At 43.1% G+C, this 12,401-nt stretch overlaps 1 protein-coding gene across 1 annotated transcript in view; it reads right to left on the reverse strand.

Annotated features, from left to right (window-relative positions):
* CCDC173 (coiled-coil domain containing 173) overlaps positions 1-12,344 on the reverse strand; it is a 115,963-nt gene extending 103,619 nt beyond the window's left edge. The window contains exon 1 of the mRNA XM_029605699.1: positions 12,127-12,344. Coding sequence (XP_029461559.1) covers positions 12,127-12,193 — 67 coding nt within the window. The 5' untranslated portion in view covers positions 12,194-12,344. The remainder of the gene's footprint in view (positions 1-12,126) is intronic.
* Positions 12,345-12,401: the final 57 nt, after the last annotated feature.

Below are 12,401 nucleotides of genomic sequence, written 5' to 3' on the forward strand. Positions count from 1 at the left end.
CAATGTATTAACAGCATTGCTTCTCTTTCTCAACTTGTCTTCTCCAATATTACTCCTGGGAAAATTCTGTGCCAAAAAATTCTGCAAAGTTTTGCACATTTGTCAAAATAATACAATATTTTTGCCAATCATAGTCCTTCATTTCAATACAATCCAGTATCTTTGGTTCAACGTATGGGATTAAAAGATATATAACAAGTTTGCTTACCATAAACCACTGTTTTCGATAGCTAGCAGGATGAATTAGATATGATCTGTAGGTGATGTCATCAAGTGGCATCTAACAGAATTGTCTCTCCAAGCTAGTAGAGCTTTTGAGCCCTACTGAGCATGTGCACGAGCTCCTCAGTCTGTTACAAAGCTGATATGATAGTATAATCTGCTGTCCAGGGAGAAGGGCGGGCATCTCATGTTTAATTCACCCTATCTACAGAAAACACTGTTTTAAGGTAAGCAAACTTGCTTTCTCCATCAATAAGCAGGGCTGAATTAGATATAATCTGTGGAGAGTCCTAAGCTGAGGGTTGCAATTGTGTTTCCTTTTTTTTTTTTTTTTTACAAACCAGACTCCTCCATGGATAGTAGGCTATTTCTGTATGAAATGGTGCAACATAGCTATTCCCACCACACTGCCTGTAGAAGCCAGAGAATCTAGACGGTAGTGGGAAGTGAAAGTGTGCATTGATGATCAGGTAGCCACTTTGCAAATGTCTTCAATTGGAACTCCTTTAAGGTGCGCAATGGATGCAGATGCTGCTTGTACCTGGTGAATTCTGACTGGATTAGTGAGATCAAGACCAATTGCTGAATACAATTCATAATCCAAATGGAAAGCATTTGTCCCAAGTCTGTTGGATTGCACAATACGAAAAGTTGGGATGTTTTCTATGATGCTGTTTTTATTTGTAACATGCCAGAGCTCTTTTACAGTCTTGTGTATGAAGTGTCTTCTCTCCTTCATAAGCATAAGGTTTTGGAAAGAAGGTAATAAGAATTATTGACTTGTTTAAACAGAACACAGAAACTACCTTTGGCAGGAACTTAAGATGCATTATGTCATAATTTACTGGAATTTCTAGTCAAAATCCTTTGTTAGGCGATGTCAGCAGCTGCCAATAATTTGAGACTACGCTGTGTGGCTTACCAATATGGCTGAAACTGCTTAAGGCAGAGAACCAAAGATGACATAGCTTAGTATTTCTACTTATAGGTTAGAAGCACAAAGTATTCCAGGAATATATAATACTGCTTAGCTGTCCATTGTATCATGCTTTCGATGCATGCACTGGGCATGTGTATTAGAATATTAATTTTAAGCAGCATAGATACAGAAAGATGATTTGCTAAAATGCTTTTTATCACCTCCTAATGGAGAAGATGAATAAGATGTATAATGTGCTCTTAGATATATAAGAATGAATTGTTACTGCATGAACACTTAGTTCCTCATTTTTGGGCTGACAGCTTGGCCTGTCAAACAAGCATGCATATCTGACAAACGGAAAATTTAATTGCAACCTGTCTTTTTTTATTATTAGCAAACAGGGTAATACAGAGCTAAGAGTTTAGGCCTTTAATGAAGTTTCCTAAGGGGGATTTACCCCAGTTTTTCAGGGAATCTCCTTGGTTCTGAGGACTTCCTTATCGTGAAAAAATTGCCTCTATGGTGGGTAGTGAACTAGGGCTTGCAATTTGCTTATCCATCAAGTGGATGTGATTGCAACTAAGAAAAGAACTTTCCAGATTAAATACTTCAATGGAGCTGAGTTTAGGGGTTCAAATGGAGGCTGCATAAGGTAAGTTTAACACCACATTTATATCCCAGGCACTGGTTTAATTGACAGATTCAGGAGGTCACGTGATGTGAGGGACAGGACATGCGCCTGAGTTACTCCAGGTTCCCACTCCTTTATTCACAAATTAATGGCTGTTTAAGCTTGACCCCAGTGGCAATAAAGTCATGATCACAATTGCAAAAACTTGCTGACAGCGCAAACAGGTTCAGATATAGTTTTGCAGACAGTGATGGCGGATAAACCACAGTGAAAAGAGGAGAGAGGGAAGACCGCTGACAGAAAGATGGTGGGTACATTAAGTTACCTCCCCTTGCCTGAAACTCAAGACCTGAGGATGAGTGAAATGGCAACAGCTGTAGCATTGATCTTAGAAGATAAGTTTGAAAAGATCTATTAGAAATTTGAAGAAATTCACCCACTTGTGTCTGATGTAGTAAAACGAGTTCAGGATATGGAGACACGAGTTTCATGTACGGAAGATTGGGTGGCGTCCTTAAAAACTGCTCAAGATCAGCATGCAGCGAAACTTGAGGACTGCAGAATAGATCTCAAAGAAGTAATTTTCGATTTATATGATTCCCAGAAATTATACCCGATGGTAAATTGGATGCTGTTTTAGAAAGATGGTTGCCATGTACTTTGCATCTGAATTCCTAACATGGCGACCTTATGTTGCGCTCATGGACCCTTGGACCGAGTGGGAGTTGACACTACCTGTGGGGAGGAGCCCCACAGGTCCCAACCATCAGTAAGTAAGGCTCGAGACAGGCAGAGACCCTGCTGGAGCTTCACCACTACCAGCCCTCGTTCCCCTTAGGTTGAGCCCTCAGGTGCCAGGGCTGGCTGGATGGAGTGGCGGATTTACTTATGGTCAAGAGGCAGGCAGCGTTACTTCCAGGCAAGGGGTCAAGGCAGGAGGTATTACTCGTGGTCAGTGTCCAGTCCAGGGACAGAACTGAAGAGATCCAGGAAAGCAAGGAAGGAGACAGGGAATTCAGGAATTTAGTAACAACCTGTGCTCACCAGAAGCAAGGAGACCTGTTGCCAAGGCATCTGCTAGCAGCAGGGTGCAGCCTTAAATAAGGCTGATGTCATCAGGGAGGGCTGGCAGCGTTTTCCAACTGCGGGCCCTTTAAGAGTCGGAAGGAGGCATGCGCGTACGCCTCGGGGGAAGTCCTGTATGAGGCGGGGTGGCAACAGAAGAGCGAAGCCGGTCATGGGGCTCTGCGGCTAGCAAGCATAAAAACACCTTCACATTGAGTGAGCACATTGGCTGGGGGCAAAACAGCTTCATCGCAACAGACCACAACCAGTGATAACAAATTTTTAAATTTTGCTCAAAAGGTAGACATTGCTCAAGTTTATTGGTAAATCGCAATATGAAGGTAAGTAGATTCTTATTTTCCAAATACAACATAGTGAACTGATTAAACTACTTTTAAAAGCCTGGACATGGATATGCCTTCAACTGAAACTGAACTATAGGGTCTCTCACTTCCTCCCTATTGCGGGAAATTTGAATTTCCAACATGAAATTCAACTGGCGGTTTTTTTTTTGTTTTTTTTCAAATGGGCCATATTAGGTCTGCAAACTGTGTGGCATCTTTTTGGGGCTGATGTCCAGATGGTAGATTTTCAAGAATTATGACAAATTTTTATGTGGAGTAAATGCATTTTTTCGCTTATTTATAGGTGAGGCATTATGCATGCTCCTTAAATATACAAGAGCTTAAGGAGGAGAATAGACAATTTCATTTAGACCAGGAAGATGCCTCTCACCACACTATTTTGGTGTTTATAAGTTTTTGATGAAAATCATTCAAAAAAAATCAATGGAATATCAGTCCCAAAGGAACCACTGGTGGGATGAAATAATCACTGAGTTCACAAGCCAAACTTGTGTTAGTTATTTTAAAAGACTTAAGCAACTTACTAGCAATATGGATTTGAGAGAAACCCAATATAAAATTCTTATTACATTTTTATATTTCACAGAAGCATGCTAAAAACATGCAACTGAAGAAATGTGATGTCACTATAGGACATGTCCAAAGATACAGGGATTTTGGCAAATAGTCACAGACTGGATTTTTTTTTTTTTAATTACTGGGACTCAGGGAGGAGCCCCAAGACACACCGTGGGAGGTGAGCTGGTGCAAGCATGGGTAACAAGGAGCAAGACAAGGCTAGAGCGAAGACAAGGAGACGAGAGGTCTGACCCTCTTCCGGACCTGCACGCCCCAGGATGACCAACAATGCAATGTTGATCGATGAACAGTCCTCAGACCGTTCCAAGCCCTTTCGGACCTGCCACTGGGTAATGGCAAAAGGCGGCAGGCCGGACAGAGGATGAGGGCAGGCGGAGTCCTTGGAACATGGAAGACTTTGGACGAAGACTCAGGCGAGGACACTGTAGACGAAGGATCAAGACATAGGATCAAAGTGCTGGGTCGAGACTGCGACGCAGCACACCCTACACAGTCCACTCGCGGGACTGGTCACTGACCACGCTGGACTCCAAGCAGACTCTAGGAGCGATACTGGAAGCTGATACTGGAATATGGCGAAGATACTGAAGAGGCCTGCCCCGAGGCGTGCCCTACACAGTCCACCTGTGGGACTGGTCGTGGACTATGCTGGAGCAGAGCAGGTTCGAACAGAGTCTTTGGCATGGACGGACGCAAATGCAAGGAACTCCGAAGACCGGGACAAGACTCAAGCAAAAGATTCAAGATTCTCAAGGATTCAAAGACAACTCAGGATTCAAGACTTAGGACTGAAGCAGAAGTCTTCCGGAGGTTTGCACTGCGCATTAGAAGATGGCCCTGTACCGTGAGGTGCCCTACACAGCCCGCCCATGGGCTGGTTGCGGAACACGACAACGGCACGCCAAGAAAGTCTTGTACTCAAACTGCTATAGAATTGACCTGGACATGTTTTTTACACTCTTCTAATAATTAATCTTGTTTAAAAAACTGTTACCGAACCTTATGGCACCTATGTAAAATGAAAGATTATAATAGCAGTACTTTTATGTGCCTTTATGTAAACCGTTGTGACGGTACTCACCTTAATGATGGTATAGAAAAGACTTAAATAAATAAACAAACAAACAAACAAACAAACAAACATCAAGGAACCAAGGCATGGAAGCAGAGGCGAAGGCAAAGGCATCAGAAAGAACATTGGACATCAGGAGATATAAACGAAGAACATCAGGAACACGAAGACCTCAGGAAGGGCGGACGAAGGACATCAGGAACATGAAGATGAAGCAGACAAAACAGGAGAAGACCACGGAGGACCTGGACTGGTCATGAAGCACAAACAACTGTAGAACCTGATCCGAAGGCCAGGAGTAACTAAAGAAAGGCCCTTAAATAGGGCTGAAGCAGGAAACCGGGTGGAGCTGGATTCCGGTGGGGCCAGGAGCACTTCCTGCTACTGGCCCTTTAAATACACAGAAGAGGCGCGCGCCGGCACCTAAGAGCAGGACCAGGAGAAGAAGCAGTACCGCGGACAGCGGCAATCAGCCACAGAGGAAGAAACAGAGAAGGGAGGAGCAGGCAGGCTTCAGGGCAGCCTCCTGCCATCCGACAAGGACCCCAGCAATGACGTCGCAGCTCCCTGCTGCAGAGAGGAGCCGGCTGGTGCGGCCTCCCGTGGGACTCTGCGGCGGATCAGGGCCACAAGAATGGCGCTTCGGCGGCGGCACAGGCTGCAAGGAAGATGGCGTCGGGTGCAGCCATCTGGGCCACAACGGCGCGGCGACAGCAGCGGCCTCCAGCCGCAGCCAGGCCGTAAAAGCAGGCAATTCGGCAGCGGCCTCCCAGCCGCGTGAGATGTCCCGGCAGCGTGGTAAGGTGAGAGGCCTGCTCGCGGAGAGTAGCTCCGCGGACAGGAATTGTAACACCAACTCCATCTGATCTTTATAACACTTTCGCCTACCACATACTGTTAACTTGCTTCTGTTTATGGTTTCACTGGACTGCTAATTGTCTTTCCTTATCTTTGCTATATTTGTCCTTGGGTTGCTTTTGATCTTAATTTTATTAAGGAATTGGAGTGGCAGCCTCCTTTTAGCTGACTCCTCCAGCTGTCTTTATGCTACTTTGTGCCCCGTTGTCATGTTAATCTTGTCTTCAAATACTTTTTTTTTTTAAATGTATTTACAGGGATCATTCCTGAATCTAGACCAAATGCCTCAGACTAAATAACCCCGAGTGACTTTTCATATGTTGACACCTCACCAGTGCACATTTGAAAGGCACGTCATTCATATACAACCTTCTACTTATTGCCATTTTGTTCATCCAGTTATTTTGTTTAATGTAATTTCTACACTGCTCTTTTCCATTTCCTCCTCTCTATCCGTTATACGTAAACCGATGTGATGTACAAACGAACTTCGGTATATAAAAGTATTAAATAAATATACATGTATGTAGATTCCTATTTTTTGCTTTTCCCCTTTCCCCTCCTCCCCTTTCTTCCCTTATTACTGTATTAATACTTCTGGGTTTCGAGTATTTCCTGACGCTCACTTTCCTTCACTCTATGTCCCCTTGATCCTCTCTTTATAGGAGATGCAGTGGTTTTGATCAACCTGCTTCTTACTGCCATTGTTTTCTACGTTTTAACATCCTTCTTCACACACATTAGAACGGTGCTCTTCCAATTGTAAGTTCTCTTCTGGTTTCCATTGAAGCCTTCGTTTACCTGTAATAGGTCCTTTGAGATTTGTTTTAACTTGAGTGCTGTGTTATTTCAGGTAATTGGTTCAACCCCCCAAATTATCCTCTGGAAATTCCCCTTGATGTATCTAATGGGGTATGTATTTCCTTGTGTTTTTACAGTTGCCTCTGTAGTCATGCCACTCTTTCTTTGGTCCTAACAAATGTTCAATCGATTTTGTTTTCACAGACACATTTCTCAAGAATGTAACGCCGCTTTATTTTACCACATGTAATTGGTCCCTCCCGATGCAGCCTTTGCGAAACACGGTCCATGTCGGGGGACTGACATTTCAATAAAGATTTGGCATTTTGGAATTATTGAACTTTTCCTGTTTAAATAGTTTTTTCTGATTTGTTTTGCATGGACCTTTGCAATGGATTTTGCTACACACCTGTTGGATTGTGTTAAGTTTACACCTTTCACATTTAAAGACAACAGCCTACATGATAACACTGTAATAACAAATAAAGGCCCATCCATTAGAGATAACAATCCTAATATCTTCAGGAACAAAAGGACCTAGCCACCACAGTAGTCCCATATATAAGAAAAAGAAGATTGAACAACTCCCAACATGTCTCAACCCCATTTTCCCCTTATCACCTATATCATCCACTCTTCCCCTCCCTATCCTATCTATAACATGATCTGGAAACATAAACCCAGATCACAAATTACAGAGGATAACATCATCAGAAGCTGACCCACAACAAACTTCTTTCTGCAATATCATGCATATGAATAGAATAAACAAAAAAGAGCCATAAGTAATGAGTCCATTATGTGTAGCAGGGCTGTCAGCTATCACAAAACAGCCAACCAAGGTATTATTCAGTATAAAACAAAAAAACCCCATCAGTATTCTTCACACCAACACATCAGGTCATCTCATGTAACAGTGTAGTTACGGAAACAAAAAGCTTATATTTCACAAATAAAGGCTGAGACAAAACAGCTGAGCCCAAGTATTCAGGTTCCTGCTTCCTTAGAAGAATGTGATCCATCCGAGTTTCTTCATAGCCTTCTCCCCCCTTTATTCACCTGCTGCCATTTGGGAAAATCCTGTCAGGCAAGATCCAGGGTCGGTGTTTCAGATATCTGGATAGCAATCCCTGCTGCCCTTAATATCTTGGCCGTTTCATCCTGTTTTAATTCTGGAGGTGACACTGCTAATAGTAAAGGCAAGACCAAATGGAAAGAGCCATCAGTACAATGGTTATCTCTCAAGTCTAAGGGGGGACAAGTGAATGTAAATACCATTATTACTACCATTCCAGTTTATAATATCCATCTTTTTTGCTTCAGTACCATCAACACCTTTTCTTTCAATTGATGCAATAATATCTTTAGGAAGCTTTCTGACAGCCATCCCCAAAGACCAATGGGCTTTGAGGTGGCCACCTCAATCTCCTCACCAGGTGACTTGCCAGCATGAAGAAGAGTCCTACAAATCTGTTGTACCACAGCCACAGATTCTGCATTAAATCGGTAGACTCGGGAATCCCTCTGAAACGCAGATGACATATATGTGAACTATTTTCAAGATCCTCCAGTTTTTAAACAGTGGATTCATTACGACTTTCGAGAGCAGAAACTGTTTTCTTTAACTGGTCAATAGTTAAAGTCTAGTCCTCCACATAGTTTTCCACCTCTTCTATCCTTCAGCCAAAATCAGACAAATCATTACAAAGTTCTGTCACTGTTTCCAGGATCTCAACTTTAACTGAAGCTATATTTTTATTCAGTTTACAAAACCAAGTTTTGAAATCCTCACAGGTAAGAACATCATGTCTGCTGTGACACTGATGTGTCCCCACTCTAGTGCTCTGCTTTCTTATCAGCCCTCCTTCCGCCATGGTCTGTTTCCTCTGCCAGCATGCTAAAGGCCCTGTATGAAAATTGGCACAGGTCAATGGATTTCTTTCATGCTGACATGCAGTCTCGAGCCACAACCTTCACTAACTGGGAAATGATCATTTTTTGTTCTGCTGATAGCTAGTGCACACTGATTGCTGAGTTTGCTACGGGGAACAAGCTGATCAGGCTGCCATTTATGCCAATGACATCACTTCCTCCTCTAAATATATGTACTTATCAAATCTTCATAATACTACTGTGATATGGCTGAGCATTCAATGACCGGCTCACAGCCAGAAGAAGACACCAGGAAGCTTCTGGCTGTGCAACAGTGACTTTTATTTTCAGTGAGCAGCAATATTCAACACAAAATGGCATCCAGCCTTCACTTCAGTATAGCAGGGCACTTTAAAGTAACCTAAGACTGAATAGTTCCCAGTTCAAGAAAAAAAAAACAAAAACCACACTCAAGTCCAAATAGCCCTTACATAAGTTCACCCACTTCTAGTTCCCATTCACAGAAGCCAAGGGATATTTCTATGACAGTCACTTCCAAACCTCTTCTGTGGCCACTTCACAGCTTGCTTCTCTATGGACATGCAGACTAAATAGCCATACATGTGGGTGACATCATCTGACAGCACTATTGCAAACTTAGCCTTGTCTATCAAAACTCCAAAAGCCCTAGAACTTTCAGAGCATGTGCAATAAATCCTGCGCCTTCACTATCACAAGAGATTACCTCAGTCTAATTCATCCTCTCTGCCAAATGAACATGTCAAGCTTACAGTTGTCTAGTTTGCTATCACTAACTTTTTTCTTCTCTGTGATTCCCTTTATTGCACTTTTAATTTTCCTAGTTTTTCCTTTGTGTCTTAACAATTCTGCCTGCAGAAGCGCAAACCATTTGTTTCCTGATTTCTAAGCTTTGTTCTAGTTTGTGTCCTGTTCCAAAATCACTGCAATTGTATTCATGTTTCAGCACTCCTGCATACAAATCTTCCTGCTTTACAGTTAAGCCTCCAGTGTCCCTGCTTGAGTCCAGTTTCAGTGTTCCTGTTCTGAGTGGGTCTCTCCTGGCTCTTCTCCAGCTCCTGACCTCTGCCATCCCGCCTGCAACTTGGCTCTCAAGTTTACAGCTTCCTTGCAGGAAAGCCGGGATTGCCAAGCCCAGACCCCTATGGCAATTAGCAGCAGATGCTTTCCATCTACACTGGGGAGCAGCTTTTCTCTATGCTTATCCTCCCATTCCTCTCACTCCAAAAGCCACCCTGAAAACAAAACAAGAAAAAGCAAGGATGATCCTCATAGCCCTATATTGAAAGAGACAGATTTTGTTTCCATTCTTAACGAATCTGGCAAGATCAAGTTTTTACCAACTTCCTCAGATTCCAAATCCGATATCGCAAAACATCAAGATGCGCTTACATCCCAATATTCAGAGTTAAGGGCTGACAGCATGGATATTGAAAGCTTGATAGAATATGGTAAATTTTGCACTAAGGACATAAAAAAATACTGCAAAGAAGCCAAGTACTAGGAAACCCTATGCTAATAAGTGGACCCATTTTATGAACTGGTGTCAGAAGTGAAATGAAGATCCTTTTATGACTGATATTCATCACATTCTTCAATATCTTCTCCATCTCTCAAAAAAGTCTCTTAAACTCAGTAAAGCACTACTTGAGTACTTTATTGGCTCACTACAGTCAGACAAACAATATCTCAAAATTTTACAGCTGCTAGATTTCTGAAAGGATTATTTCATTTCAAACACCTTTGAAAAAGCAGTTCCACAGTGGGGCTTCAACATGGTGTTTAAACAGCTCATAGAACCTTTTCTTTAACCAGTTCAGATGCCCTATTGAAATGGACCTTCTGGAAAGCATTGTTTCTCATAGCAATTATGACTGAGAAGGACAAGGCCGGTGCAAGGGTCTTTAACGCCCTAGGCAGACCAATGTAACCCCACCCCCAAACCTGCCCTGAGTTGAATGTAAGAACATAAGAAATTGCCATGCTGGGTCAGACCAAGGGTCCATCAAGCCCAGCATCCTGTTTCCAACAGAGGCCAAAACCAGCCCACAAGAACCTGGAAATTACCCAGACACTAAGATCCCATGCTACTGATGCAATTAATAGCAGTGGCTATTCCCTACGTAAATTTGATTAATAGCTGTTAATGGACTTCTCCTCCAAGAACTTATCCAAACCTTTTTTGAACCCAGCTACACTAACTGCACTAACCACATCCTCTGGCAATAAATTCCAGAGCTTTATTGTGCGTTGAGTGAAAAAGAATTTTCTCCGATTAGTCTTAAATGTGCTACTTGCTAACTTCATGGAATGCCCCCTAGTCCTTCTATTATTCGAAAGTGTAAATAACCGTTTCACATCTACTCGTTCAAGACCTCTCATGATCTTAAAGACCTCTATCATATCCCCCCTTAGCCGTCTCTTCTCCAAGCTGAACAGCCCTAACCTCTTCAGCCTTTCCTCATAGGGGAAATGTTCCATCTCCTCAGACACTGGTAGATATATAAGGAGTTATGATCTCCCTCTTACAGTGCTCACTCACACTCTCTCTCTCTCTCACCTAGTGCTCCGCAACTATCACCGCTTGTTTCACATTTTGAAAATGGTGTCTTGCATATCCTGACAGTGCCTTGCCCCACTGATGCTGCCCTAGGTGACTACCTAGTCCTGTCTAATGGTTGCGCCAGCCCTGGAGAAGAATCAGTGAGATTCAAGTGCTAGTCACATATCCACCATACACACAGTTTTTCCCTGACAAAAGTTCCATAACGCACTTATCCAAAATTTCAACCGAAGAGAGCGACTTAGTTACATATGAAACAAACCATGTAGCTACCAACTTTCTACCTGGAACCACATTTCACTCTAAAGGCCCAAATCTTACATAGCTTGGATTGTAGACAAGTACATTTATTTTATCTCTCAAAAACAAAATCTGTAAGAAGGTCATCTCAGATTTTTTGTTTCATATGACCCAACCAAACATGGATTGCCAGCAGAGAAACAAACTATTTCCAATTGGCTAGAACAATGTATTTCTTTCTGTTATAAATAAACTACTTTGCCTTTAACAAAAATTATCATAGCTCATCCACTCCAAGCAAAAGCCACCTCAATGGTACCTTTAAATGGAGCCTCACGTCAAGAAAATCTGTAGGGCAGCCACCTGGTCAACTATCCATAGCACCACTGTTTGCAAAAGAACAAGCTCCATAAGACTTGTTAGGCACGTGTGTTCTTACTATATTTAAATTCAATTAGCTTCAACTTCACCAGAGAGGTAGGGGATATATAAAAAGAAAAAATGTCCTTCACTGAGAGTGGGAGTCCTCACATGTGTGGTTATTTTATTTAGTACGCTTGTCCGTGGAGAAAAAAAAGTTGCATCCCTGTGCCAGGGGTTCTCCGGGGATGGCAGCACTAACTAGCCACACATAACAGCCCTCCTCCCGGACGCTGCAGTAATTCCGTGTCTAGAGCTACAGAAAAGACTGAGGTAATAAGTTCGTCTAGCTTTTTCAGAGCTTTGACGGACAAGGCTAAGTTCCCGTCCGATGACACGTGTGGCTATTGAGCACTGCTGTAGTGGCTACAGAGAGCCCCCGTCAAAGGTTTGCAACTTTATTTTTGCATTCCCGCGAAGGACTCGCTCAGACAGGAGCGCTCAATCGCGCGCGCTGGAAAACTACGCATCCTGTACCTGAATTGTCCCTATTCAGCCCTTTCCGTCTGCCGTACTGCACCACCGAGGATGACGCCGTCGTCATGTCCAACGGAGAGTAGAAGAAAAACCACGACTGCTGCTCGCGGGGAGTCCGTGATCGCGCCCCTGGCCCGGCGTCTTCCCCCTCTGTCTTGTTTCTATCCCGGGTCCCGTTGCCTAGAAACGGTACAGGCAGTAAGGGACGTCGGTCTTTGTAGTGTTGCCTGCTGGGAGCGAGAAATGGGAGTTAACGAGTTACGTGACGTGCTCAA

This window comes from Rhinatrema bivittatum, chromosome 6 (genome assembly GCF_901001135.1).
Source record: "Rhinatrema bivittatum chromosome 6, aRhiBiv1.1, whole genome shotgun sequence".
NCBI lineage: Eukaryota > Metazoa > Chordata > Amphibia > Gymnophiona > Rhinatrematidae > Rhinatrema > Rhinatrema bivittatum.